Source organism: Pholis gunnellus, assembly GCF_910591455.1.
Source record: "Pholis gunnellus genome assembly, chromosome: 15".
In the NCBI taxonomy this organism is placed as follows: Eukaryota; Metazoa; Chordata; class Actinopteri; order Perciformes; family Pholidae; genus Pholis; species Pholis gunnellus.
In genome coordinates this window covers 20,586,553-20,614,258 of record NC_136542.1, presented here as the reverse complement: position 1 = coordinate 20,614,258, position 27,706 = coordinate 20,586,553, and the positions used below count along the sequence as shown (strand labels likewise).

Sequence of the window (27,706 nt, the reverse complement as noted above, 5' to 3'; positions counted from 1 at the left end):
TGATGTATGTATGACTGTGTGATACTAGTGAGGTATTTCAGTTGGCAGTAAAGGGTGAGAGAGTGAGAGGATGTCATAGGTTGGATTTGTTCACTTCTGGGTCCGGCTTACTCAGGTGTTCTGCATATCCAACCTGAAACAAAAACAAAGATATGGCCAACGGCATAAGCTCTTCCCTTTGAAAGAAGATAAGGTACAAAGCCAAACTGGCTCAGTTTAATACACCCAAACACGTAATTATTAACTCCCTGAGTTGTTGCAAGAGTGACTTTGGCCACATAATTATGGTGGGTCCTCCATTGCTAAAGGTGCCTGACGACAACAACAGCTATGGACGACAAGACACAGAAGCTGAACCTGAAGCGGGAAGTAGGGCTGGTTGGGGCCGTGTCCCTCATTGCCGGGACAATGATTGGATCTGGGATCTTCATGTCCCCTCAGACGGTGCTCTACACCATCGGCAGCCCTGGAGCCAGTTTGGTTGTGTGGGCGTGCTGTGGTTTACTGGTGATACTGGCGTCTTTCTGCTACGCTGAGCTGGGCACTGTCATACGAGAATCCGGGGGGGAGTACATCTACATCCTCAGGACTTCAGGTCCAGTCGTCGCTTTCATGTTAATCTTCAGCTCTGTGTTATTTGTGAGACCCGCTGGCGTTGCTGGCATCTCGCTGAGTTTTGCTCAGTATGTCGTGGCTCCTTTCTACCCAGACTGCCCCCCTCCGGTGCTGCTGGTGAAGTGCGTGGCAGCAGTTGCAATCATAGTGCTCGCCACGGTGAACTGCCTCAATGTTCGCTTTTCAATGTCAATCCAGGTGGTTTTTATGGTGGTCAAGGTTCTGGCCCTGGCAGTCATTATAATAGGAGGTTTGGTGATGCTTATCAGAGGGCACACTGAAAACTTTGAAGACTCCTTTGAAAACACAAATCTGGCCATCAATCCAATTGGTATTGCATTCTACCAGGGACTGTGGTCCTATGATGGCTGGAACAATCTGAATTATGTTACTGAAGAGTTAAAACGTCCAGAGGTGAGTCAAATATATGGGGTTTCATTGGAATTATCTCAGTGGTATTGTGTTAGTTATTGCATTGAAGTTATTGTGTAGGACCAATGAGTAATCCATCAAGACATTTTGGCACAGGCTTGCATTCCGCTAAAGAAATAAAGTGACAAATGTTTTCTCAGAGATAAAAAAGGTGAATGATTATGAGAAAAGTATGTTTATTACCAGGTTATTTAAACCATGAACTGCTCAAGTATGGATGATACATTTGAATGTTTAAACTTTTATATCGGCTACCCACATGACTTTACATAGTAAACATCATCAACACAAGTTTCTCAGGATGTCAGCAGAGACAAGCACCCAGTTGTCCGTATAGCCAACAATGCTATTTGTACCCGGCCCGGAAACCCATTAGACACTCTATGTGGACATGTAGCCTACTATAGGCTATTTTCATTCTACTTAAATCTAACCAACTGCGACGGAAACCAGATAATAATAATAATGACAAAAAAAATAATGAGTCAGCAAGGTTTAAAAATAGGCTTCTCACAGGACTTGCACCTGTGGGTGAAAGTTCTGAGTTTGACTTATTCATCCACCACAACCTACTCCCTAAACATAATTTGCCGCTCGTTATACTACAACTACTGTTACTTTTACCACTGCTACTAAATCTTTCAGCTAGCTAACAATTGCTAAATTAAGCAGCATATTTAACCTGCCATGTGACTATTCTCACCCAGGTGCAAATAGACACTAAATTAAAGAACACAAGAACACTTGCAAAAAAAAAGATGAGTCAGCTTTAAGTGTTGTAGGTAAATTGTAGCTAAGGGATTGTTTGAGGCCTACACTAAGGAGCAGTTACCAAAAATTGGAGAACGTTTTGTTGATTTGCCTGAGTATTGGTACAAAACAGTAATTTGTCTTTTTGGCAAGAATGTCTGGTTGAGCTGCACAAGTAGCAGGAATGGCTGCCAAGGATTGCTTATAGGGAAAGAGGACTGTACTGATATCAGTGACCAAATTCCATCAGGGTGACTATCTTTTGGAGGCATTTGCCTGCACTGATTCAAACTGCCCCTAGCACTTCTGTGGTTTCTATTTAAGTATCAGCTCAGACCGGCATGAATTTAGTTGATCTGGGTTTCAGGTCCCAAGTGGTCCTTGTGAAAATTCTCAGTGTGCTTTGGACTGTTTTATCTTGGAGACTTTGTTGTCATTTTTTTCTGATACTGACACTGGAGGCTGTGCTCTAGTTCAGCTGACCCTTCCTGTCCCTCTGCAAAACCTTTTGTCACTAAAACATTTGGTGCAAGAATACGTTGCTATTGTATCACATCCCTCCCTGTGGGTTGAGGGAGTAGAAATAACAAAGAGTGAGGATTTTGTTGGTGAATGTATTTGATCTGAATTGCTACTCTTGTGATGTTACTTTACAGGTTACCCTCTGGCAACATTGCAAGTCTGTTGTGAAAGCTCCTACAGATCATTTCTGTCTTCTGCTTCAAGGGGTTTCACTCTGATCAACACATTTCACCAAAGACGTGTTTCCAGAAAAAACTGTTACATGTCTTACCTACACAATTGTTGTCGTATCATTCAGTAAGTCTGGGAGCTCATAAGCTTCAAGCGAACCCTAAACTGGACTCCGACATTCTGATTGCACTGAGTTTGACCATGATTGAGAAGAAGGGCTGCCCTGTCTTATGCTGTGCACATAAGATTTGACATAAAAGAGAACTGGTTTCAGCCCAAACAATCTTTTGGACACATTGTACCAGCTGTGTTATATAATAAATGCAGAAAACCTTTAACACCACCAAACCCAGTAGATTAATCAAATATCTTCAGGAGATTTTTTTTAAGTCAGTTGTTTGACTGCATTCTGCAGACTATTTATATTTAGTCTTGATGATCATGTCTTGGCACTGCCTTCTGTAATGAGTATTCCCTTTCAAGCCATATCACAGCATAGAAGTGGCATGTCACGCCTTGCTTTAGTGCAAAGGGTCATTTCATGTGACTGATAGTACATTTATAGTATAAACTATAAGTAAATTTGAGGAGACAGTAACAGTGAGACAATGGAGAGCGACTCAGACAGACTCAATCTGAAGAGGGAAGTGGGGATTATAGGAGCTGTGTCATTCATTGCTGGAACCATTATAGGATCCGGGATTTTCATATCCCCCCAGTTTGTGCTGTCTGCCATCGGCAGCCCCGGGGCCAGCTTTGTTATATGGGCTTTCTGTGGGTTGATAGCCATGCTGGCGGGGCTCTGCTATGCTGAACTGGGCACAGTCATACCAGAATCTGGAGGAGAGTTTGTCTACATTCTGCGGACAGCAGGAAAAGTGGTCGCCTTTATGTTTGTCCTCAGCTTCATCGCTGTCATGAGGCCTGCCAGTGCCACAGGAGTTGCTCTGAGTTTTGCTGAATACGTCGTGGCCCCCTTTTACAGTGGTTGCAACCCTCCACAATTGGTGTTGAAGTTGGTCACTGCAGGAGCTATCATGGTGCTGACCGCAGTAAACTGTCTGAGCGTCCGCTTGGCCACCGCCATCCAGGTGGTTTCCATGGTAGTCAAACTGCTGGCACTAGCCGTGATCATATTGGGAGGTGTTGTGATGCTTTTCCAGGGACACACTGAGAACTTTGAGAACTCCTTCGAGGGAACAAATGTTGATGTCAGCTCCATTGGCATTGCTTTCTATCAGGGCTTGTGGTCTTATGGTGGGTGGAACACTTTGAATTATCTAACTGAGGAGCTGAAACATCCAGAGGTAAGAGTTTCATTGTATTTACAATGAACTTTCATGCTAAGAAGCCTACAAATAGTGCAATTGTCGGTAAATGATTTCAACCTGTATGTGTAGTTTAGCTCCCGATGTTAACAGCATTTTATGTCTGGGATTGTGTTTAGAGTTTTTCATAATTTCATTTTATTTTGGTGCATTGGTGGAGGAAGTAATCAGATATTTTACTTCAGTAAAAATACTAATAGCACACTGATAAAAAACTCTACTACAAGTAAAAGTCTGCATTCAAAACCATACTTAAGTTAAAGTATGTAAGTATTACTAGCAAAATGTAAAAGTACTCATTATGCAGTAAAATGTCCCCTGTCAGTGTTTTACTATTATTTTTTGATGACCTAAAATCATTTTATCAACGCACATTCCTACGCAAAGCTGTGTGTATGTCACAGCCTGCAAAACATCCTTGCCCGAAGTGCAGATTGTTTGAGAGTAGAACGTTGTCCAACTTTCTGCTTTGGGCTATGGACTGAACGACCACATTGGTTAAATGCAAGTTTTCCAAAGGCTGGCTATAAATATAAATATTTATATAAATATATATATAAAGCCTGGTTGGCTAAGATTTACAAATGGGAAAAGAATGCTAAATACAAACTTTTTGTAAAAATGCATGGGGGTTGTAGCCATACGCAAGGGCAAAAGGCAAGGCAAATGTATTTATGTTGCACATTTCATACTCAAAGGCAACCCAAAGTGCCTTACAGATTAGCCTTCACAAAAAAATAAATAAGAGCAATAAAAGTAAGCAAGCCAAATCAAATAGGCTGTTAGCATGTTTGGTTTTTATTCTTTTTGGTCCTTGTTTTACAAGCCTGACTGCATTACTGTTGTCTTGCCACAGCATCTTCTTCACCCAGAGTCACCAAGTCAAATATGGTCTGAAAAACCTACCGAGAAGACTGGAAATTTGAGTCTGGAAAAGAATAAAAATTTGAAAAGGAAAATGTGAAGGAACTCTGAAAGTTCCTCTGCCAAACAATTTCACAAAAATGTCCTCCAAATTGTTTTAACTTAACATGGATGTGAAACACAAACACAAGCTATGTCAGTTGGCAGCATAGGGGAAGAGAGTGAGAGGATCTCACAAGTCTGATTTATTGACTTCTGGGTCCAACTTACTCCGGTGTTCTGCATCTCTAACCTCCTGAAACAAAATGAGCACAGCCAACAAAGATATGGCCAACAGCATACATTGTCTCCCCACCAAAGAAGGATAAGGTACAACGCAGAACAGGCTCCTTTAAATACACACATACCTGAGTTTCTGCAATATTGACTTTGGCCACATTATTGTGGTGGTTTCTCCATTCTAAAAGGTGTTGCACAATAACTATGGAAGACAAGACACAAAAGCTGAACCTGAAGCGGGAAGTAGGGGTGATGGGAGCCGTGTCCCTCACTGGAGGGACAATGATTGGATCTGGGATCTTGATGTGCCCAAAGACGGTGCTCTACACCATCGGCAGCCCTGGAGCCAGTTTGGTTGGGTTGGCATGTTGTGGTTTACTGGTGGTACTGGTAACTTTCTGTTATGCTGAGCTTGGCACTGTCAAAAGAGAATAGTGTGTTGCCTAACCAAGCCACTAAGTGGCAGTTATACACAATTGGTATTGTAATGCTTTTCCAAAAGCTTTGGCACAAAACAGTAATTTGTTTTTTCGACAAGAATATCTGGTTGAGCTGGACAAGTAGGGCTAATGAGTGCCAAGGATTGGTTATAGGGAAAGAGGACTGTACTGATATCAGTGAACAAATTCCACCAGGGTCACCATCTTTTGGAGGCATTTGCCTGCACTGATCTGCCCTTTGCACTTCTGTGGTTCAAGAATACGTTGCTATTGTAGCACATCCCTCCCTGTGGGTTGAGGGAGTAGAAATAACAAAGAGTGAGGATTTTGTTGGTGATTGTATTTGATCTGAATTGCTACTCTTGTGATGCTACTTTACAGGTTACCCTCTGGCAACATTGCAAGTCTGTTGTGAAAGCTCTTACAGATAATTTCTGTCTTCTGCTTTAAGGGGTTTCACTGTGATCAATGAAAACATTTCACTATCATGTTTCCAGAACAAAACAGATTTATATCTGACATGCACAATCTTTGCCATACCATTCAGTAAATCAAGGAGCTACTGAGCTTCTATCAAACCCTAAACGTGACTCTGATATTCTGATTGCATCATGATTGAGAAGAAGGGCTGCCCTGTCTTATGCTGGCCACACAATATTTTACATAAAATATAACTGGTTTCAGCCCAAACAATCTTTTGGACACATTGTACCTAGCTGCATTATATAATGAATGGAGAAAACCTTTATCACCACCAAACCCAGGTGATCAATCGAATGGCTTCAGGAGATTTGAGAAAATACAGTTTGACTGCAGTCAGCAGACTATTTATTTTTAGTCACATCTTGGTACTGCCTCCTGTAATGGAAACTCTGTTTCAAGCCAGATCATAGAGGAAAACAGATACGCCTTGCTCCAGGCTGAAGAGTTATTTAAGGTCCCTAACAGTTAACTGTAAATCTACAGCTAGTTCTGTATTCCATAGTACATGTCTAGTGTCCATTGTCTCTTTGAGGAGACAGCAGCTCTTACAAAATGGAGAGCGACTCAGACAGACTCAATCTGAAGAGGGAAGTGGGGATTATAGGAGCTGTGTCATTCATTGCTGGAACCATTATAGGATCCGGGATTTTCATATCCCCCCAGTTTGTGCTGTCTGCCATCGGCAGCCCCGGGGCCAGCTTTGTTATATGGACTTTCTGTGGGTTGATAGCCATGCTGGCGGGGCTCTGCTATGCTGAACTGGGCACAGTCATACCAGAGTCTGGAGGAGAGTTTGTCTACATTCTGCGGACAGCAGGAAAAGTGGTCGCCTTTATGTTTGTCCTCAGCTTCATTATTGTCATGAGGAGTTGCTCTGAGTTTTGCTGAATACGTCGTGGCCCCCTTTTACAGTGGTTGCAACCCTCCACAATTGGTGTTGAAGTTGGTCGCTGCAGGAGCTATCATGGTGCTGACCATAGTCAACTGTCTGAACGTCCGCTTGGCCACCGCCATCCAGGTGGTTTCCATGGTAGTCAAACTGCTGGCACTAGCCGTGATCATATTGGGAGGTGTTGTGATGCTTTTCCAGGGACACACTGAGAACTTTGAGAACTCCTTTCAGGGAACAAATGTTGATGTCAGCTCCATTGGCATTGGTTTCTATCAGGGCTTGTGGTCTTATGAAGGTTGGAACACTTTGAATTATCTAACTGAGGAGCTGAAACATCCAGAGGTAAGAGTTTCACGTTTTTTTCAACTTCCATGCTCAAGAAATAGACTTTGGACTTTTAGACTTAAAACTTTATTGTCACCAAGGGGATATTTTTCACCATAGTGCTGTACATGTCAGACAATAATACATTCAACGGCACAACAGTACCAACATACAATGACAGACAACAGTCCACACCCAGATCTACTCAGCAAGGTTTTTGGTTTTAGGCAGCTATGGCTGCAGGGATCAGGATTTCCCCAAAGTATACTTTCAACATTAGCACCTTAGACCCTCACCTACAGTATGGGTTAGTTTATGTAACAGAAGCTATACCATTACATAAAGATAGCTGTGTCGTTGTATTGTAAAGTCATAACAATCTTGCGCGAAGAGCTGTATGCAGTCATTTACGAGCTTGACAAATCCTTATTAACACACATTTGTGTATTGAAAAAGATTACCGCTGACTTTTAATCAGTTACTGCCAAAAATCATCTGATGTCAGAAGTCTCTGGGAGCCCTCTGTAGAGTGGAACCTGCTGTCTCACCATAGAACTGCATATTACTTTTTTATTAGTTTAATTATTATTAGTTTATTAAATTACTTTGTATTTCCTCTGGAAATTGCTCCCTTATTCTGGTGTAGGGGTTCATGGGACCCTGTGATTCTGGGAGCCATGATGCTGTGGACAATAGCCCCTGGTAATGTCTCCCAAGTTAAAATACAAAGAACTGGATTGAAAGTGATTCCAAGCTCTCTATGAATTGACATCTTGGGCATAAAGCAACCGATCCACAAACATTCCGTCTTGTCCTTGTATAGCTGGAGTGGATCTCTTTCCAAATTATGAGCAAGAAGCTGATGTATTCGCTGTGGATGCTGAACTAAGCCAATGTTGTGCTTTGTCACCAGTTCTGTTTGTTATTTACGTGGACAGCATCTCTTGGCACAACATAGGGGCAGATAGTGCCTGGTACAGAAATCTCAGCATCGTATCTCTTCTTTTTGCAGATATTTCACTTTTCCTGGCTCCATCAGACCGTAAATTGCAGTGCATCCTAGGATGAATGCAGGCAGTGTGAAGTGGCTGGAAAAAGAACCAGCACCTCCAAGTAGGAGCCCATGCTATTCTGCTGGAAAATAGCAGGTTGGGACGAGTTGCTGCTTGAACAAAGGAGTTCAAATATCTTTGGGTCCTCTTGCTCTCAAGTAAGGGAAAGATTGAAAACTGACGGAACATTGTTGGAGCTTTGGCAATGATGCAGGTGTTGTACTGAAGAGTGTTAGTGAGGCAGGAGCTGATTGTCAAAGCGAAGCCCTCAATTTACCAGTCCATTTTTATTCCAATAATCACCTTCTGGTTGTGACTAAAAGAGTGAATCACTGATACAAGAGGCCACAATGATTTTTCCCTCACGGAGTGATTGGGCTCACTCTAGTGGTAGCGTTAGGAACTTGTCCTCCCGATGGAGCTTGAAGCAGAACCATTGCTATTTCCCATTAAGGGGATCCAGTTGAGGTGAAAAGCACTTTTCATAAAAGTGTCCCAAACTTAAGACAGTATGGCTACAACAACCGCCATTAGGAGCAGTTTGCCGTGAGAAAACCGTATCATAGCTCAGGCTTCCACGGCTTGTAAGATAGAACGACACACATCAACAAACTGTGGGTTTGTCCTCAGCTTCATTATTGTCATGAGGAGTTGCTCTGAGTTTTGCTGAATATGTCGTGGCCCCCTTTTACAGTGGTTGCAACCCTCCACAATTGGTGTTGAAGTTGGTCGCTGCAGGAGCTATCATGGTGCTGACCATAGTCAACTGTCTGAACGTCCGCTTGGCCACCGCCATCCAGGTGGTTTCCATGGTAGTCAAACTGCTGGCACTAGCCGTGATCATATTGGGAGGTGTTGTGATGCTTTTCCAGGGACACACTGAGAACTTTGAGAACTCCTTTCAGGGAACAAATGTTGATGTCAGCTCCATTGGCATTGGTTTCTATCAGGGCTTGTGGTCTTATGAAGGTTGGAACACTTTGAATTATCTAACTGAGGAGCTGAAACATCCAGAGGTAAGAGTTTCACGTTTTTTTCAACTTCCATGCTCAAGAAATAGACTTTGGACTTTTAGACTTAAAACTTTATTGTCACCAAGGGGATATTTTTCACCATAGTGCTGTACATGTCAGACAATAATACATTCAACGGCACAACAAGTATTTGATTACAAGTGCTAATGCAGCAACAAGAAAGATCCTGTCCAACTGTGGCTTCTGTAAACACCATAAAGGGAAGTTGTGTGAGCAAAAAATGGCAGACTTGCCTGTTGAAAGACTCGTTCCTGATCTGCCTCCATTCATCAACGTTGGAGTTGATTATTTTGGGCCAGTTGAGATCAAGAGAGGACGTAGCCTTGAAAAACGATATGGAGTCATATTTACATGTATGGCCTGTAGAGCAGTCCACTTGGAAGTTGCCTACTCTTTGGATACTGACTCGTGTATAAATGCTTTACGCAGGTTTGTTTGTAGAAGAGGACAAGTCTCTCACTTAAGATCTGACAATGGAACCAACTTTGTTAGTGCCGAAAGGGAGTTGAGAAGAGCTCTTGCTGCTTTAAATCACAGGAAGATACAAGCGGCTTTTCTACAGGAAGGAATAAAATGGAGCTTCAACACGCCAACGGCTTCTCATCATGGAGGTGTATGGGAGCGCATCATAAGGATGATTAGACGGATACTAACATCAGTTTTACATCAACAAACCCTGAGTGACGAGGGATTGCATACTGTTCTGTGTGAGGTCGAAGCCATTCTAAATGACCGCCCTATCACCAAGTTATCTGGAGATCCCAATGATCTAGAAGCTCTTACACCCAACCACCTGCTGACAATGAAAAGGAAACCAGTCTTACCACCTGGACTGTTTGAGAAGACCGACCTCTATATCAAAAGAAGATGGAGACAAGTACAGTACATCTCCGACCTTTTTTGGAAGCTTGTAAGATAGAACGACACACATCAACAAACTGTGGGTTCATTTTTGCCATTTTTTGGAGTAACCTCATATTTGTATTGAGTATCAGTGGATCCGCTGGTGACATTAACATATCAGCAGAGGATTTACAGTACTAAAATGTGGTGTAAGTGATATGTTAGTCATTATTGATCTATTATTAATTTTTTTGTATTTGCTATGTGTATATGTGTATGTATTCCTCTGTAAGATGGGAGCCCTAACACAAACCATTCCCATTAAGGTGGGAAAAGGAGCATTAAAATTCCTGAATGAAAAATATGCAGTTGGAGAAAATGTCTGTTCAGTGGACTATGACTGTCATAATTGGCCAAAAGTGACGCTGAAATATTTGTTCTCTAAAACACAAAGGTTCAAACTAATTTATCTATTCTACAATCTAGTATTGCACAATATCTGGTTTGTTTTTTACCATTCAAATTAACTACATAAACTAAATGTAGTGACTTTAACCAATATCCATTTTTTCTATCTAAATGCCACTGGGGGGTGAACGGGAGAACTTGTTCGGACGCGTGTTCCACAAACATTTCATTGTCCAATGCGCTGTCTTTCTTTCGATCCGTTGATCCATTTATTCCGGTTACATGACACCATAACAGAAACACAGGATACTGGACTGGATAATATATCACCTGCGACTCCACATTGACACGACAAGTTGCCTTGATACACTAGTTGTTTTGAGACGGTCAAAAACTGTTGGCTTCCCGTCCACACACACACCTGGCTCATTACCAGGCACTTACCTAAATGCACTTTCAGGGCAATGTGCCACCCACTGATCCATGCCAGTACTGCACACAAATTCACCCTGTGTTACCCTCAAAAACAAAAGAAAACAACAAAACCACATTATGGCTCCAACACACCGGCCCCTAATTGTTAATGGCAGGAGGACATAAACAATTCAATAGATATTTATATAATGGAGCCAATAAATCCACAATAAAATGAACAAACAAAACCCCAGAATTCCCCTAAGGGTAAGAGGCCACTAATAACTTTGTTTCAGCTTCTTGTAGAAGACAAAGTTTGGTCACTGGCCTGTCCAGCGTGCTAGTCTTGGTTTGCACTCGTGCAGATCGCACCAATCCTTTCCTGTCAGGATAGGTCTCTCGAACTTTTCCGAGTAACCAGGAACTACGTGGAGCTGTAGCATCTGCAATAAGTACAATGTCTCCCGGAACAAGACTTCGTCTCTCCTTACTCCACCTTTGGCGCTCCTGTAGCAAAGGCAAGTATTCTTTTAGCCAGCGCTTCCAAAAAAGGTCGGAGATGTACTGTACTTGTCTCCATCTTCTTTTGATATAGAGGTCGGTCTTCTCAAACAGTCCAGGTGGTAAGACTGGTTTCCTTTTCATTGTCAGCAGGTGGTTGGGTGTAAGAGCTTCTAGATCATTGGGATCTCCAGATAACTTGGTGATAGGGCGGTCATTTAGAATGGCTTCGACCTCACACAGAACAGTATGCAATCCCTCGTCACTCAGGGTTTGTTGATGTAAAACTGATGTTAGTATCCGTCTAATCATCCTTATGATGCGCTCCCATACACCTCCATGATGAGAAGCCGTTGGCGTGTTGAAGCTCCATTTTATTCCTTCCTGTAGAAAAGCCGCTTGTATCTTCCTGTGATTTAAAGCAGCAAGAGCTCTTCTCAACTCCCTTTCGGCACTAACAAAGTTGGTTCCATTGTCAGATCTTAAGTGAGAGACTTGTCCTCTTCTACAAACAAACCTGCGTAAAGCATTTATACACGAGTCAGTATCCAAAGAGTAGGCAACTTCCAAGTGGACTGCTCTACAGGCCATACATGTAAATATGACTCCATATCGTTTTTCAAGGCTACGTCCTCTCTTGATCTCAACTGGCCCAAAATAATCAACTCCAACGTTGATGAATGGAGGCAGATCAGGAACGAGTCTTTCAACAGGCAAGTCTGCCATTTTTTGCTCACACAACTTCCCTTTATGGTGTTTACAGAAGCCACAGTTGGACAGGATCTTTCTTGTTGCTGCATTAGCACTTGTAATCAAATACTTCATCCGCAATCTGGAGAGAACATGGTTTCTTCCACCATGGCCCACCTGTTCGTGAATGTGCTTTAATATTAGAGTGGATACGTGTTGGGTTTTGAATAGGATGACCGGATGTTTTGTCTCCTCAGGCATGGCTGCCTTACTCAATCTCCCTCCAACTCTAAGCAATCCATCTTCCAGAACCGGGTCCAGCTTGTAAATGGTACTATCCTTTTGGCTCATTTGTTTCCTTTTTTGACTCATTTCCAGTAGAGTTTTTCTTATTTTCAGAATCCATGCAACTGACCTCTTCAATCTTTTCCAGTCAGAAAAGTATGTTATCAGTTGATGTTCAGGCACACGTTCAGCATACCTCTTACTGATGACATCGTTGAGAAAGTTGGTGTATTCCTGATGGAACTTCTCATTTCTTTCAAACTTTCTCTTCAATCCAAGAATGCGCTGCTTGGCAACACATTGATTGTTTGGCAGCGAGACCTCTTCTTTCTTGAAGGGAAGGTTCAAGCTATAGTGCTCATCATGAAGCTTGACCGAATGTTTCATGATTTCCATGAATTTCACATCATTTCTTGACATCTCCATTTTGTCTTCTGATGTTCTTTCATTCAAATCATGGTTGTACTCATTATTCAGCAATTCCTCCAGGTTTTGTATGGAAATCCTGTTAACAGTAGCAGCGGGGTAGCCACTCTCACGCCGCTCATCACTGCATCCTTGAACGGGACCATTAATAACCCACCCCAATAGGGTCTTAATGGCATAAGGTCCATTTCCATGGCTGTTGATGACTTCCCAAGGCTCAAGCATTTTGGAGGCGTTGGTACCTATCAACAACTCCACGTCAGCTTGAATACTAGGAACCCTAACACCATCCAAGTATGGCCACTTTGACAACTCCTCTTTTTTGATGAGGTTATCAGTGCTTGCAGGCATCCTCTTCTGGGTATAGACCTCTGGTAAATCATAGAATCTTTTCCCGGTGAGACTTGAAATCTCCAAATCAGTCAACATGTAGCTGGAAACTGTTGCTCCTGAGCCCATGGTTCTTAAGTGGATTTGGGTTTTCTGTCCATTCAGATTAAGCCTCCTCATCAGATTTTCAGAACAAAACGTTGCTGTACTGCCTGGGTCTAGAAAAGCATATGTCTGTATGACTTTGTCTCCCTTATTGGATTTCACCTGTATTGGTAAGATGGATAGAATCCCATCACTGTTACCGGCCCCTGTAGGACCACATGTGTGTAGAGAGACATGTGCGCTACTCAATGATGGTTCTTTTGGCCTTTTTGAGTCTGTGTTGACTACTTTCTCTCTTTGGTGGATGTGAAGAACACTGGGATGGTTTAAACTGCATACTTTGCAAGTCAAGCGCTTATCGCAATCCTTGCTCCTATGCCCAATGCGCAGGCAGCCGAAACAGATTCCTTTTTCCTTAAGAAAGTTAATCTTGTCCCTATGTGTCTTCTCTTCCAATCGTGGACACATCTCCAATGTGTGACCTTGAGAGCAACACAAACAAAAGCTGGTGTTCTTTGCAGATGAACTACTTTGTCTTTTATCATGATTTAGCCTTCTTGATTCTTCAATGGCCGGGGTTTCAACGGTAACAGAAGTAGCAAAGCTGTTTCCTTTGAATCTTGGCTTCCATTCTGCTTTGATCTTGTTCACATTTTTGTTTACTATATGAAGTTGTGTATTCTGAATGTCTCCAAAGATTGGGTCAGACACTATTTTGACTTCACGCTCGATGAATATGACAATGTCAATGAACTGTGCCCTGCGATTGAGGTTTTGCAGTAGCTCACATGCAGAGACTCTCCATTTTTCTCTTAGCTTGTATGGAAGCTTCAGAATCACTGTTCTCATATTCGCTGGCATATCCAGTTCTTTCATGTATTGTATGTCTTGCATTGCATTACAACACTCACGCAAAAAGAGGGCATAGGCTTGGAGAGATTTGACATCTTCAGGCTTCACTAAAGGCCAGCAGAGGACTTTCTCCATATATGCTGCAGTAACTTTGTGTTCATTCCCAAAGTGTTCCTGTAGCAGATCCTTAGCTGTAGCATAGCCTCTGTCTGGAGCCATATGTTGACAACTACGCACTAGCTCTTTTGGTTGACCTCTTGTGTACTTATCCAAAAAATACAGACAGACAGTCTCCTCTGTTGCTTGCTTTACTCTCCACACATTGCTCAAAGGCTCTGATAAATGTTCTGTACTGCAGAGGATCCCCATCAAAAAATGGAATTTGTCTTGGTGGTAGTAAATGAGAGGCTTGTTGTTGGATAAGCAATATTGTTATTTCATTCTGCCTTTGCAGTAGGTTGCAGAGAGCTGATGTTTCATCATTTCCTTTATGAGAGAGTTGAGACTGAATGACACCTGGATTTGTTAGCTGCACGTGAGGATGATCCATGAGAGGTTTGCGTGATGTACTTTCTGGTTTCAGATGACAGGCCGTGCTGTTGTCATGTGTTGCATTCCTATATGCATACTGTTGTTGTATAGGTGGTGGTTGTTGTTGCAAGTCCACATATGTTGGTTGATATGCTTTGGCATGTCGGCTGAGAGTGGTAGAGACTTCCTTTAACCTTGCTCCTTTTTCAAAGTATGTTTCCATTCCATTTGATTGTGCATTTGAGAAAGCTTGGTGACCAGAGGCCGTAAATACTGCTAATTTAGCAGCAACGGCTGCCATTTCTGTATCAACCTCCAGTCTTTCCTTTTTCTTTCTCAGCAACTCCGATTGTTCCTCCAGCTCGTGCTTCTCCTTTAAGGCTGCAGCGCGAGCTTCAAGTGCTGCTCTCTCTGCCTCTATCTGAATCCGTACAGACAGAAAATTATTAACACTCAACATTTTTGCTTTGAACCATATCTCATGTTTGTCCTTTTCTTCATGAGATAATATTTGTGACAGAGATTGATGTTGTTCCTTTGCTTCATTGCAAAGAGTTGTGTATTTATCAAAAGTACATTGCACCTCTGTTTTAGATTATCTGTCATGCATTAGGTCTTGAATTGTCCTTTTAAGGTCAGAAGCTTTGTTTAGTTTGGCCTTCCGAACCTTTTGTAGCTTGTCCAGTAATGCCTTTTGTGTCAGTTTAGTAGGACGTTTACTGACAACTTGTATTTCCTCTTCACCACTGGCCGTGCTGGGATTGAACTGTGTTCCAGTCACAGTTGGCTCATTAACAATAGAACCTTGATTTTGTACCTTTACACCTATATCAGAATCCATCATTTATTAAATACAATTCAAAATTAAACCACCCACACAGCTCTTATATTAGGCCTATAAGTTGGAACCAATGCATTGGATTTACACTCAAAATAAAAGTGTGCACACAACTTTAACATGGCCATGTTGGTAGCGCTACATACCCCTGTCCATTCAGAGTGTCCATTGGTCCGAAATTGTAGCTTGGTGGTAGTGATGATCCGTTGTCCAATTAGATTTCAGAGCAACCACCACGTTCCAGCGATGTCGGTTCGATCAGCTGTTAAAACACGTGATGTCGATCAGCTGTTGAATCCAGCGACGTCGATCAGCTGTTCAATCCAACGAACGACGATCCATACGAGTTCAGTTGAAGCCAGTTTTTGACTTACTGTAGTGACTTTAACCAATATCCATTTTTTCTATCTAAATGCCACTGGGGGGTGAACGGGAGAACTTGTTCGGACGCGTGTTCCACAAACATTTCATTGTCCAATGCGCTGTCTTTCTTTCGATCCGTTGATCCATTTATTCCGGTTACATGACACCATAACAGAAACACAGGATACTGGACTGGATAATATATCACCTGCGACTCCACATTGACACGACAAGTTGCCTTGATACACTAGTTGTTTTGAGACGGTCAAAAACTGTTGGCTTCCCGTCCACACACACACCTGGCTCATTACCAGGCACTTACCTAAATGCACTTTCAGGTCAATGTGCCACCCACTGATCCATGCCAGTACTGCACACAAATTCACCCTGTGTTACCCTCAAAAACAAAAGAAAACAACAAAACCACATTATGGCTCCAACACTAAATAAAGATTTAGAATATTTGTTGACAGCCCTACAATTGACATACCATTACAAATAACAGGACTGAAGCACTGAAATCAGCTAAAATATATTCAATAACATAATTCAATTTGTCCTTGCCCTGTTAGTACTTTAAAGACAAGCAGAATAATCTAAATATTAGTCTTACACTGCCAGAGCAATAACCTCGGAACAAGCAGTATTTTGTAAATTTTGTAAATGTATTTGTAGACAAACTCATGAAAAATTTACCTACCACTGATTTAGACACAAAATCATTAATATCAATGAAGCTTTTGCTGTAAAAATGGAAAGCATGATTATCTGTGAAGACAGCGTGAAGTTATGAGCAAAGTCGAAGGCTACGCCTTGGTTTTGTTGCTATTTAAGGACTGGCTTTAACATTGCCCAACAATTCGCAGTTAATTTACAGCCAGGTCTCTGTATGTCCAGTGTCCTCTGCGAATGGCTTTCAAGACGGAGCAGCTTTCAAACGATGATGAGTGACATACAGAGACTCAATCTGAAGAGGGAAGTGGGGATTATAGGAGCTGTGTCATTCATTGCTGGAACCATGATAGGATCTGGGATTTTCATATCCCCCCAGTTTGTGCTGTCTGCCATCGGCAGCCCCGGGGCCAGCTTTGTTATATGGGCTTTCTGTGGGTTGATAGCCATGCTTGGGGGGCTCTGCTATGCTGAACTGGGCACAGTCATACCAGAGTCTGGAGCAGAATATATCTACATGCTGCGGACAGCAGGGAAAGTGGTCGCCTTTATGTTTGTCCTCAGCTTTATTATTGTCATGAGGCCTGCCAGTGCCACAGGAATTGCCTTGGGTTTTGCTGAATATGTCGTGGCCCCCTTTTACATTGGATGCACCCCTCCACAACTTGTGGTAAAGTGCGTGGCTGCAGGAGCTATCATGGTGCTGGCCATAGTAAACTGTCTGAGCGTCCGCTTGGCCACCGCCATCCAGGTGGTTTCCATGGCAGTCAAACTGCTGGCACTGGCCGTGATCATATTGGGAGGTGTTGTGATGCTTTTCCAGGGACACACTGAGAACTTTGAGAACTCCTTTCAGGGAACAAATGTTGATGTCAGCTCCATTGGCATTGCTTTCTATCAGGGCTTGTGGTCTTATGAAGGTTGGAACACTTTGAATTATCTAACTGAGGAGCTGAAACATCCAGAGGTAAGAGTTTACTGTGATCAATTCAAATATACATTTATGCTGTTGGAAAATTAAGAGAGTATATACTTATGGAATCAACTATGCAATCTACTCAGACTGTAGATCTACAATCAAGATTTTGCATCAGTCTTCACCCATTACTCATCAATCACAATGAGTTGTTTTCTACTGTCTCTTAACCAGTTATTGTGTCTGAGAATTGTATATCACTTTTGTATCAGGGTGTCTCCTCTGTAAGGATGAATAACTACGGTATTTTCATCATCATCTCTCTGATCCACGTGACAACATTGCATTCAAGGAACCGAAGCTCTGAAAATGAAGCTGGAAATTAGTTTGACTGGAGATGTTGCACTAGTTTCTGGATCTATGATCAGATCTGGTATATTCATGTTCCCACAGTTTGTATTGGCATAAGTGGGAGGCACTGGAGCAAGACTGGTGAACTGGGCTCTCTGGAGTTGTAGCTATTTTTGCAATGTTGTCATATGTTAAGCTTGGGTCATTTCATTTCTGAATTTGGTGGGGACTCGGTATTCCGTATCCGAATCCTGAGGATCTATGGTTCATATCCTGCTTTTTTTGCAGCAGTCACTTTTATCCTGGTCATGAAGCCGTTCAGCATTACAGCAATGGCAATTAGTATTGCAGAGTATGCTCTAGCACCCTTTTACACAGGCTGCCATCCTCCTCAGCTAGTGGTGAAGTGTGCTTCAGCTGTTGCTATACTGGTTGTTGCCACGGTCAACATCTTGAATGTCCGGATTGCAGTCAGGGAACAAATGTTGATGTCAGCTCCATTGGCATTGCTTTCTATCAGGGCGTGTGGTCTTATGAAGGTTGGAACACTTTGAATGTTCTGAGGAGCTGAAACATCCAGAAGTAAGAGTTTCACTGTTCACTTATCATCAGTTTAAGAAATATTTATGCTGTTGGCAAATAGAGAGATGATATACTTATGCAATCAACTTAGAGTGTAGATCTATAATCAAGATCTTACATCTTTCTTATCACTCTGTTTATTGATTTTGTTGGGAAATGAATGGAGTTGCCTCTGCTGTTTCGATACAAGAATAATCATACCTAGACAAGGAATTTTATTAGATATGATGTGAGTTTGGAATCAAGAACGGGATGAACTGTTCAAAGATTTACAACTAGAGTGGATTTAATATTTAATCTGAGTAACACATTGAGCTGTTTTTATTGTTTCTTCACCAGTTATGAGATGTGTCACGTCTTGATCAGGGTGTCTCCTCTGTAAGGGTGAATAACAACTACAGTATTTTCATCGTCTCTCTGATCAACATAACAACATAGTGGTCAAGGAACCTGAAGCTCTGAAAATGAAGCGGGAAATTGGTCTTCTTGGAGGTGTTGCATTAATTTCTGGAACTATGATCGGATCCGGAATATTCATGTCCCCACAGTTTGTATTGGCTTATGTGGGAAGCCCTGGGGCCAGTCTGGTGATCTGGGCTCTCTCGGGACTTGTAGCAATATTTGCAGCGCTGTCCTATGCTGAGCTTGGGACAGTTATTTCTGAATCTGGTGGGGACTTCATCTACATACTGAGGATCTATGGTTCATGCCCTGCTTTCTTTGCAGCAGTCACTTTTATCCTGGTTGTGAAGCCTTTCGGCAATGCAGCAATGGCAATTAGTATTGCAGAGTATGCTCTAGCACCCTTTTACACAGGCTGCCACCCTCCTCAGCTAGTGGTGAAGTGTGCTGCAGCTGTTGCTATACTGGTTGTTACCACGGTCAACATCTTGAATTCTCGGATTGCCATCAGAGTCCAAGTGGTCTTCTTTGTGGCCAAGGTGCTGACATTGACATTCATCGTGATTGGAGGAATAGTGCAGCTCATACAGAGCAGCAGTGTCATTGTGGAAAATTTGAAAGTTGAGAATGCATTTAAGGGCACTCAGTACTCTTTAAGCACTCTAGGAATGGCTATTTATCAAGGACTCTGGTCTTACTCTGGCTGGCACAGCTTGAACAGTGTCACGGAGGAGCTGAAACGACCGGAGGTGAGGCTGTAAAGAGCTGTATTGTGCATGTGTGCTTAAGTGAGTTAGTAATAGCAATATTGCAAGTTGTTTTCAGATGATACCATGATAAAGATTATGCTGGACCGATGTGTCCAAACACATGAAGACACTCAGGATGTGATTGTTTCCTGCAATTGTTATCTTATCTAATTGTGATAAAGGTGTGTGCCGGCCAATGTTGTAGCAACACAGCAACCAGAGGCAGTTGAAATGTCACAGAATAGTTTTAGGGAGAACACGCAGTACACAGACAGTTGTTTTTATTCACCATTTCTGTCGATCTGATCGGTATTTTTTTATGGCGTAAAGTTCAAATGATGATTTAATACAAACAATGATTGTAGAGAGTCACAGGCCAGTACATTTTCTGTTCTTTTCCAAGAAGACATTTACCTTATTAGAGGTCATTTTTATCTCTCATACTGTTGCATTATTTGGGAAATGTTTGGGGCCATAGATTTAGAAAATGTTTGTGGAGAAAGCATGAAAATAGTGTTAATGTCAATAAATGTTTTCAATCTGAAGTCAATCCCTTATTTCAGTGCCAATAGTATCCATTCTGTGAGCTTGTACACATTAACCAGAACATAAAACAGATTTTGTTTTCCTGCAGGTGAATCTTCCTAGGGCCGTAGTGATAGCCATTTCTCTGGTGACTGGCTTATATCTGCTGGTGAATGTGAGCTACCTGACAGTAATGACGCCGAGAGAGCTCATGTCCTCCAATGCAGTAGCAGTAACCTGGGGGTAAGACAGCATCTGATGTCACGTATTCTGCTGTTTCTTGCTGTTAAAATTACAATGTTTTAAAGTAGCATTAAAGGAGTACTCTACCAGTTTAGCATTGAACTCCTATGACATACTCAGACTCACTGTGTTTTTGTTTTTTTGTGTTTTTATGTATCAAATCGATTCAGCAGAACTAGAGATGTGTCTTTTTTTGTTCCGTACGCATCTTTCTTAATTGTTAAAGCCTGGTGCCTACTTTTCCCACAATGCAACATGGCCACAGATCACACACAGACCACAGTTTGGTCAGAGATCCGGGTGTGTTATGCGGCCAATGTAGCCTCGAGCCGCTACCCTAAAGCTGAGATGAGCGCTACGGAAGTATAAACTCATATATTTGTATATCCATGTCACCCGATTCCTTTCATTTTCAAACTTGTAATCTTCTGCTCAGACTGACGGTGGCAGGAATCTATCAGATTCCGCACAGCCCCCTCTGGAGCTACAAACATCTTCATACAACTTCTTTCACTTATGTAGTGCTCCCTAAAACCTGTACTTTGATGTGTACAAATCGGGTCCCCTTTAATCGGAAAATAACTTTTTAATGTCCCCCTTTCATCAACCTGGAGCAGAAGCACATCAGGAGAGGTTACCATGCATTTATTAGAATAATTAATTATACACTTCACATGAACACAGTTAAATGTCAGCGAACCTGAGAGAGTTTATGAATCAACAATAACCGTTTGAACCGTGAAAAGTAATCTGAATAATGTATCCAAGCCCTGTGATGAACTTTCTTCGTGTAACAGGCGGCTTTTAAAACAACTGGAAAGGGTGCTCTTGCAGCTTTAGTTGAGAACTTCCACCTTGCTCCACAGGAATAAGGTGTTAGGAAGCTGGGGCTGGATCATGTCTGTGGCCGCAGCGTTGTCTGCTTTCGGTTCACTGAATGGGACGTTCTTCAGCGGTGGTCGTGTGTGCTTTGTGGCGGCCAGGGAGGGGCACATGGTGAGAGGCTCTTCTTGTGATTATATTGTCCAACATGAGACTCAAGAGTTTTCACTCAGACCCGTGTTCTCTTTGTAGCCAGATATTCTGGCCATGGCTCACATCCACAGACTGACTCCATCTCCGGCCCTGATCTTCACCACCGTCATCTCTCTTCTGGTGCTGATCCCTGGAGACTTCCAGAGCATTGTCAACTACTTCAGGTGAGTAGGATTTTGCTTGTATTTAGTATTGACATTTCTTCTGCATTACTTGTATAAAGAACTGTTTGTATTTATCTTCATTGCCGTTGTCAGTTTCACTGCCTGGTTTTTCTATGGCATCACCCTGTCTGGACTGCTCTATCTCAAGATTAAGAAGCCGGAGCTCCCCAGGCCGTACAAGGTCAGTGTCACACACATTCAATCTCATCATACATTTTTTTTTTTGTCTTTTCGTTAACACTGGAGGAGAATTACCTTGTGCCTGTCCCTTCCTCTCTCCACAGGTTCCCATCATACTCCCCATACTGGTCATCATTGTGGCAGTATTCCTTGTGCTGGCACCCATCATAGACAACCCTCAGATTGAATACCTCTATGTGACTTTATTTATCTTCAGTGGAGCTATAGTCTACATACCCTTCATCCATTTCAAGCTCTGCCCGGGGCTGTTGACCAAGTTAACAGTGTTCCTGCAGCTGTTCTTGGAGGTCGCGCCAGCAGAGAAGAACCTGTGATTTGGGCAGAACGAATGAAACATTGCAGTTTACATTCGATACAAACCTAATGTTACCTCCCGTTTCTCATTGATAAGTTGGGTTGTGCGTTTGACTGTCTTTGAATTTTAGCAATCTGATATGTATATTTGCAGATGTTCCTAGTCAATTTAAAGCGCACATGTGAAAAGAAATTTCTGAAATAAATCTGTTTTCAAAATGTGAATCTCTTACCAAAAGGTGAAATATGCCTGATTTTTTTCTGAAATCTTAAAAACAGTATGGTGGCTAGACAGAGCACGCACTTTAACATCTGAAACCTGTTATTGTGAATTTGTGTTTGACAAAACAGCAATTAGTTTTGTGCACACAGCACAGCGAAGCTCAGATTACAACACACTTCCTTTTCTGTAGACATTACTCAAATTATCTTTACATAAATATTTGTTCGCTGCAATATTAATGCTCTGAATGTTGTACAGAGAACCTTTAATTTCCATTCCAGTTTATTATAAATGCTCATTTGCAAAAGGTTCCAAATCAAAGATACATAAATATATTTTAAATACATTTTTGCAACAAGAAAGAAACAGGATTGTATAACAATTTTCCACTTTATTTAGTTTTCTTGAATGATAGGACATATTTAATTTGGGGCAGCAGGAGTCCTCAGTGACAGGAACCTACACAAAATATAAACACTGGAGAAAGATTGTTCTGTTCTCCACACACACCGATACCATAAGGCATCTCTCAACAACTATTAGACCATTTACTTTTCATCTAGCACCACCATCAGGTCAAAATTTGAATTCGTCCAGTATTTGGGTTTCGAACCAAATACCTGCAAAACTACTGACATCAACCCCCGTTGTTTGTTGTGTTTAGTGCTAATTAGCAAATGTTAGCAAGCTAACACAAAACTAACAAGATGTCACCTGGAGCAAGTTAGCGTGATGACATTAGCATTTAGCTCAGTCTCACCACTATGACTGTAGTCTTCTTAATACTAGCAATCTCCTGCAGCCTGTAGGTTAGGAGTTGTGCTGGGCTACAACATTAGTAATAAGACATCTCGGCACAAATTTGCATTTTGAGTCTTACATTCGAAATAAACACTCATACGGAAAAAGTGAATAAAAAAAAAAGTTTATTAAATAATTGTTATCCACCAAAAGGATAAAACAAGACATGGCCAATTCAGAGTGCAACTTTCACATGATGAAGGATTGTTCAACACAGAGCAGGGAAGGGAGACAGGTGTGTTAGTGTGTGTGCATACACAGACCAAATTTCTGTATGAAACGGTCAATCCAGTCCATCTGCGGACATCTTGATGTTTCTTTGTTCGGCTTCACCATTCTGTTACCTGACAAATTTAGCATTTACATTTTTTCCACGTTTGGGGGTCTCAGAAAATAATGAGCTGTATGACCACTACAATAATGTTGCAATGTTCAGATATCTTCCCCTTAATTAAGTTCCCATTTAACCAACACAGTTTGAAAAACAAAAAGGTATTTGTTACGGGTGAGTGTGTAATTTGTGTGCGTGTCTGTGTGTGTGTGTGTTCCAGAGTCCTTTTTTTGTTTTTCAAACTCCAGTTGAGGAATCACTCAGCGCCAGCTTTCTTCTCTGTGCCGTTAGAAGCACTTGACTTGCTTTCAGGTGCATCTTCGCAGCTCCGCCCCCCCGTCCCACTCCCACTGCCTCCCTGTGAGGACCGGCGGTACAGCATGCGGAGCCGCTCTGCATTCACGTCTGCGTCCTCTGCCCCCTCGCAGCACCTAATCCACGACTGGGGAATGGCCTCAATGCCATAGTGGGCCCCGGCGATGGCCCCCGCCATGCAGGCTATGGTGTCTGTGTCCCCTCCCAGGGCCAGGCTGTACGCTATTGTCCTCTCCAGGCCGCCGTAGTTCGCCGGGAGGCACTCTCTGGGCAGCAGGCAGTGGAGGACGCAGAAGATGGCGGTGGGGACCGAGTGGAGCGCTGCAATGCCGTTGCCTGGGAGGGCAGACGGGAAGATGTTGAGTGATACGAAGTTGGGGAAATTGAATTTGAGCATGAGCTGTTCACAAGGCAAACATGTTAAGTAAATATAGCTGGGTTCAGTGGGGCTGCAACACAGAAGACAGTTCCATCGCCCCTATTGAAACAATCCAATCGCTCTATTAAAAATCTTTAACTCAACAAGAGCAGAAAAATGTAGATCATTTCTCAACTACAGAACGGCTTTCATGGTTTTCAAGATCCCCAAGGAGGAAATTGAATTCCATCCTACGGTTATGTGTTATCATAAAAACGGTTGGATGGAGGTGAAACGAACAGTCGGAGCACTAATTTACCGCTTCATCTTTCTAATAGTAGACTGAATATCTTGTGATTTTGGATTGTTGCTTGGACAGAACAAGCTAAGTGAATAAGTCAACTTGGTCTTCGGGAAACTGTGAAAGGTGACATTTCCTATATTTTAAGACGAATGATTAATTGAGAAAACGTGTCAGAGTAATCAATACAAATTGTCATTGGTTGGGACCCTAGAAAATAACAATCAAAATAGAATACTGTCTGTATAAAAACATGGGTGTTGAGAACTGTCAATGGAGGGACAGCAAAGGATGGATGGGTACTAACTTTAAGATTAAATCGAAGATGAACAGATACTGACCCAGCTCAGAAATGACCTCCTCTATGCTGACCGTGCTCCTGTCCATCAGGTCTCTAACTCTGTGGAGGCGCTCGCAGAACGGCTTCTCTGCTTCTTTTAGGCTGGACGGAAACACGGTGTTAACAGAAGATTTGACGCTAAATATGCCAATGAACAGCAGGTTACATCTCGGACCTCTTCATGTACTACTCACATTCTGGCATCGTTGCGTGTCTCCTCGTTGCTCTCCACTTCCTCCATCTCTGTGATCAGCCTGCTGATGAACTGCTGGGGCTTGTCTATTGCCCCCTGCAGGGAGAGGTGCACAGCTAACGCCTGCAGCACCGCACCGTTATAACCCAGAGAGCAGGAGTGGGTCAGCATGGCACCCTGACGGGCGCACTGGAAAGGGACAAAGGAGAGTCATCAAACTCAACGAGTCAGTGGTCTTTACCTGACTCGGGTCCTGGTGATGTGGGACTTGACTTGGCATTAAAGTTATTATCAATTTCTAGGTTTAAGTATTTTTGTGTGTTAGATATATCGTTTTAAATGAATGAAAAATGGGAATTGAACTTAGTGGGCTGAATGTTTCTCACTTGGGCCACAGTTTTTTATGACTGGGCAAGAAATTAAACTAGTCCACACATTTACAGACTCACTGAGACTCACATAGCAAGTCATAAAATGTGCCCAGCTTTAACATGCATGTCACCAAGGATTTTTTTTATCCCACTGCTCACCCTTTTAACATCAGCTGGATCGGGGAAAGCCAGCGCGAAGGGAGCCGCCCTCATGGCTCCCCCGTTCCCAAAGGAGCCTCGACCATTAAACTGGTCTTTGGCCGGCTGGTACACGTCACTGAGCTGAGGGGACGACAGCTTCTTCAACACCTGGATCACTCCAGAACCATAGCCACGACCCGGGGACATGCTGTACTCCTTAGCAAACCTAGAGGGGTGAGACACCAGAGCTTCAGTTTGTGTTTGTGTGTGTGTGTGTGTAAGTGCGACCCTCAACAACAATATTGCCACCGTAATGCACTCTGCGGAAGAAGCCATTGTTGTCGGCAGTGTGCACTTGAATACCTGCGAGCCATGTCCTGCTCATCAAAGCCGGCACGGGTGAGTAGAGACTGGACCACACAGCGTGCCATTGCAGTGTCGTCACTGTACTCAAGGATACCTAACACACACACACACACACACACACACACACACACGCACACACACACACACACACGCACACGCACAGGCATAGACATAGAAACACTGCATGATGCACGAGAACATCTTGCATCACATATCAGTATTACTAGAATTTCAGTAGTCTGTAAATGAAAAATGTATCAATTCTTTGGTGACTTGTCAAGTAAAGTCTGTTCGCCATTTTTCTCTGATGTTAAAGTGAAGCTTGGTTTTCTCAATATTAAATGGGTTGCTTTGGGTTTGTGGAGGTCCTTCTGGGTACCCATAACTGGTGACTATTTACTATTATTTTGATGTATTGCTGTAAAGTATGGTAGAATAAATAGATGGGAGTGTTTCTGAATTACTGCAGGATTTTCAAGTGTTGGTAAGCCCCCTATGTAACACTTACTTCACCGAGATCATTACCCCATATTAATATCAGGTATCTGGGTAATAGCAAGCTAGTACATCCTTACTGCATAACTGAATTTAGACCAAACGTTTCAAGAGTAACGTATCTCCCACTGCTATCAGTGCCGCTCTGTATTATGTTAACGTTGTTTCATTTCCCGCGGACACTGGTATGAAATCTCATCCTTTTACTTACCACTCCCTTTGGTCTCGTCGTCCAGGTTGCTCAGGTGCTGCAGCACGCTTTCCATGGGGACCTCCTCCGCTCCTTCAAACTCTCCGCCGACACAATCTCCCAGCACAGCCGCGACCAGCGCTCCTCTGAACCGGGACAAAGACGCCGGGCCCCCCGCTGCCGCCGCCGCCGCTTTCGCCGCCGTCACCGCCATTCATTCGCTGGTGAAGAGACTTCTCAACGTACAGCTGAAGAAAACACCCCGCTGGTTGGCCGACCAGACTGTCGGACAGGGGAGAATGTACAACGCAAGCGACGATAACAACAATAACAAATGTCGGCTCAACTCCGCCTCTCCACTGTTTCCTGAAAACGTTTTGATGGCCGTTTGACCCCGATGACAGCGTCGGGTCGGCGCACATAGAAATACGCTTACATAGAGGGGGCTTCCATTACCAGACAGGCTGCTGTCTGCTGTGGTTTGTACATTTCTATTAAAAGGAAATGCCTTCGATACCGCAGTGGATGCAATACATATAACCAACTGTGTGTAAAAAAAAAGATAATTATCGGTGCCTTTTGTTAAAGTTTAAAATGGGACATCAGAATTAGACGTGTAGACTGTTTTTCCATTGTTAGCACCGAGCTTATTCTTCTCGTGCCCGCAGTATGCTGTAGCTTGCGCAGATAACCTCATATTTACGGTAGAGCCATGCATTTGTTAAGACCGCCCTCTGCTGGATAGGAGCGCTGGCCCTGACAGGATGAAGTATGGCCCTCACCAATAAATGGGTCAATAATGTAGAATAGTGAAAATGTAGGACAAATTACAGGGGCAGTGTCTTCTTTCCTTGTGGGTTGGTCTTATTCTTAATTTAGCTTTTTACAATTTGTCTTGAGTCCACATAGTCAGAGCCCAGGTGGTAGCCAGCGGGCTGGTCAAAAAAGAATGAATGGATGTAACTGCGCTCCTTTTCTAATCATTTCCGATTAAATTAAGATTTTAAAACGTCAGTAACCCATTAAAATTATTTGATTAATCGAGTAACAGCTACCCTCACTGGGCTATTTTTTTGCTTACAAGGGTGGTGGCATTTTACAGACATTTCTTAACCCAACTTAACATAATACAATTAGTTAAACTGTGTCTTAAGTATATACCTACCCTTTTAATAGCCACTTATTGTAATGTTTCTATTAGCATCAAACACATTTGCAGAGGGACCGAAATCCCTTTCTAATTAAAAGACAATGTATTATGCTGCTTAGTTATGTTAATATTAATTTTGTATTGATTGATTGAGACTAATTTGTATATGTTTATGTTTTTTTGCTGTGCATCAAGCTGAATAAACCGCAGTGCAACCATAAAACA

The 27,706-nt window shown here is 42.6% G+C and overlaps 2 protein-coding genes across 3 annotated transcripts; one reads left to right on the top strand and one right to left on the bottom strand.

Moving 5' to 3' along the window:
- Positions 1-330: 330 nt before the first annotated feature.
- On the top strand, positions 331-22,073 carry LOC306707789 (b(0,+)-type amino acid transporter 1; the record flags this gene model as incomplete). 2 transcript variants are annotated; one of them, XM_079175401.1, is made up of 6 exons in its annotated part: positions 331-1,029; positions 20,079-20,212; positions 21,079-21,208; positions 21,287-21,411; positions 21,505-21,592; positions 21,696-22,073. In XM_079175401.1, 6 exons carry the CDS (start codon positions 331-333, stop codon positions 21,924-21,926), a joined length of 1,407 nt encoding a protein of 468 aa, XP_079031527.1. In that variant the 3' UTR covers positions 21,927-22,073. The 2 variants fall into 2 exon arrangements, with proteins under 2 accessions (XP_079031527.1, XP_079031528.1); XM_079175402.1 differs by lacking the exon at positions 331-1,029 and adding an exon at positions 18,124-19,444.
- A 505-nt stretch (positions 22,074-22,578) lies between these two features.
- On the bottom strand, positions 22,579-26,942 carry adprs (ADP-ribosylserine hydrolase). Its single transcript, XM_079174866.1, has 6 exons — positions 26,353-26,942; positions 25,644-25,740; positions 25,299-25,506; positions 24,770-24,957; positions 24,577-24,677; positions 22,579-23,912 (listed from the first exon to the last, which is right to left on the bottom strand). Exons 1-6 carry the CDS (start codon positions 26,543-26,545, stop codon positions 23,518-23,520), a joined length of 1,182 nt encoding a protein of 393 aa, XP_079030992.1. The 5' UTR covers positions 26,546-26,942; the 3' UTR covers positions 22,579-23,517.
- Positions 26,943-27,706: the final 764 nt, after the last annotated feature.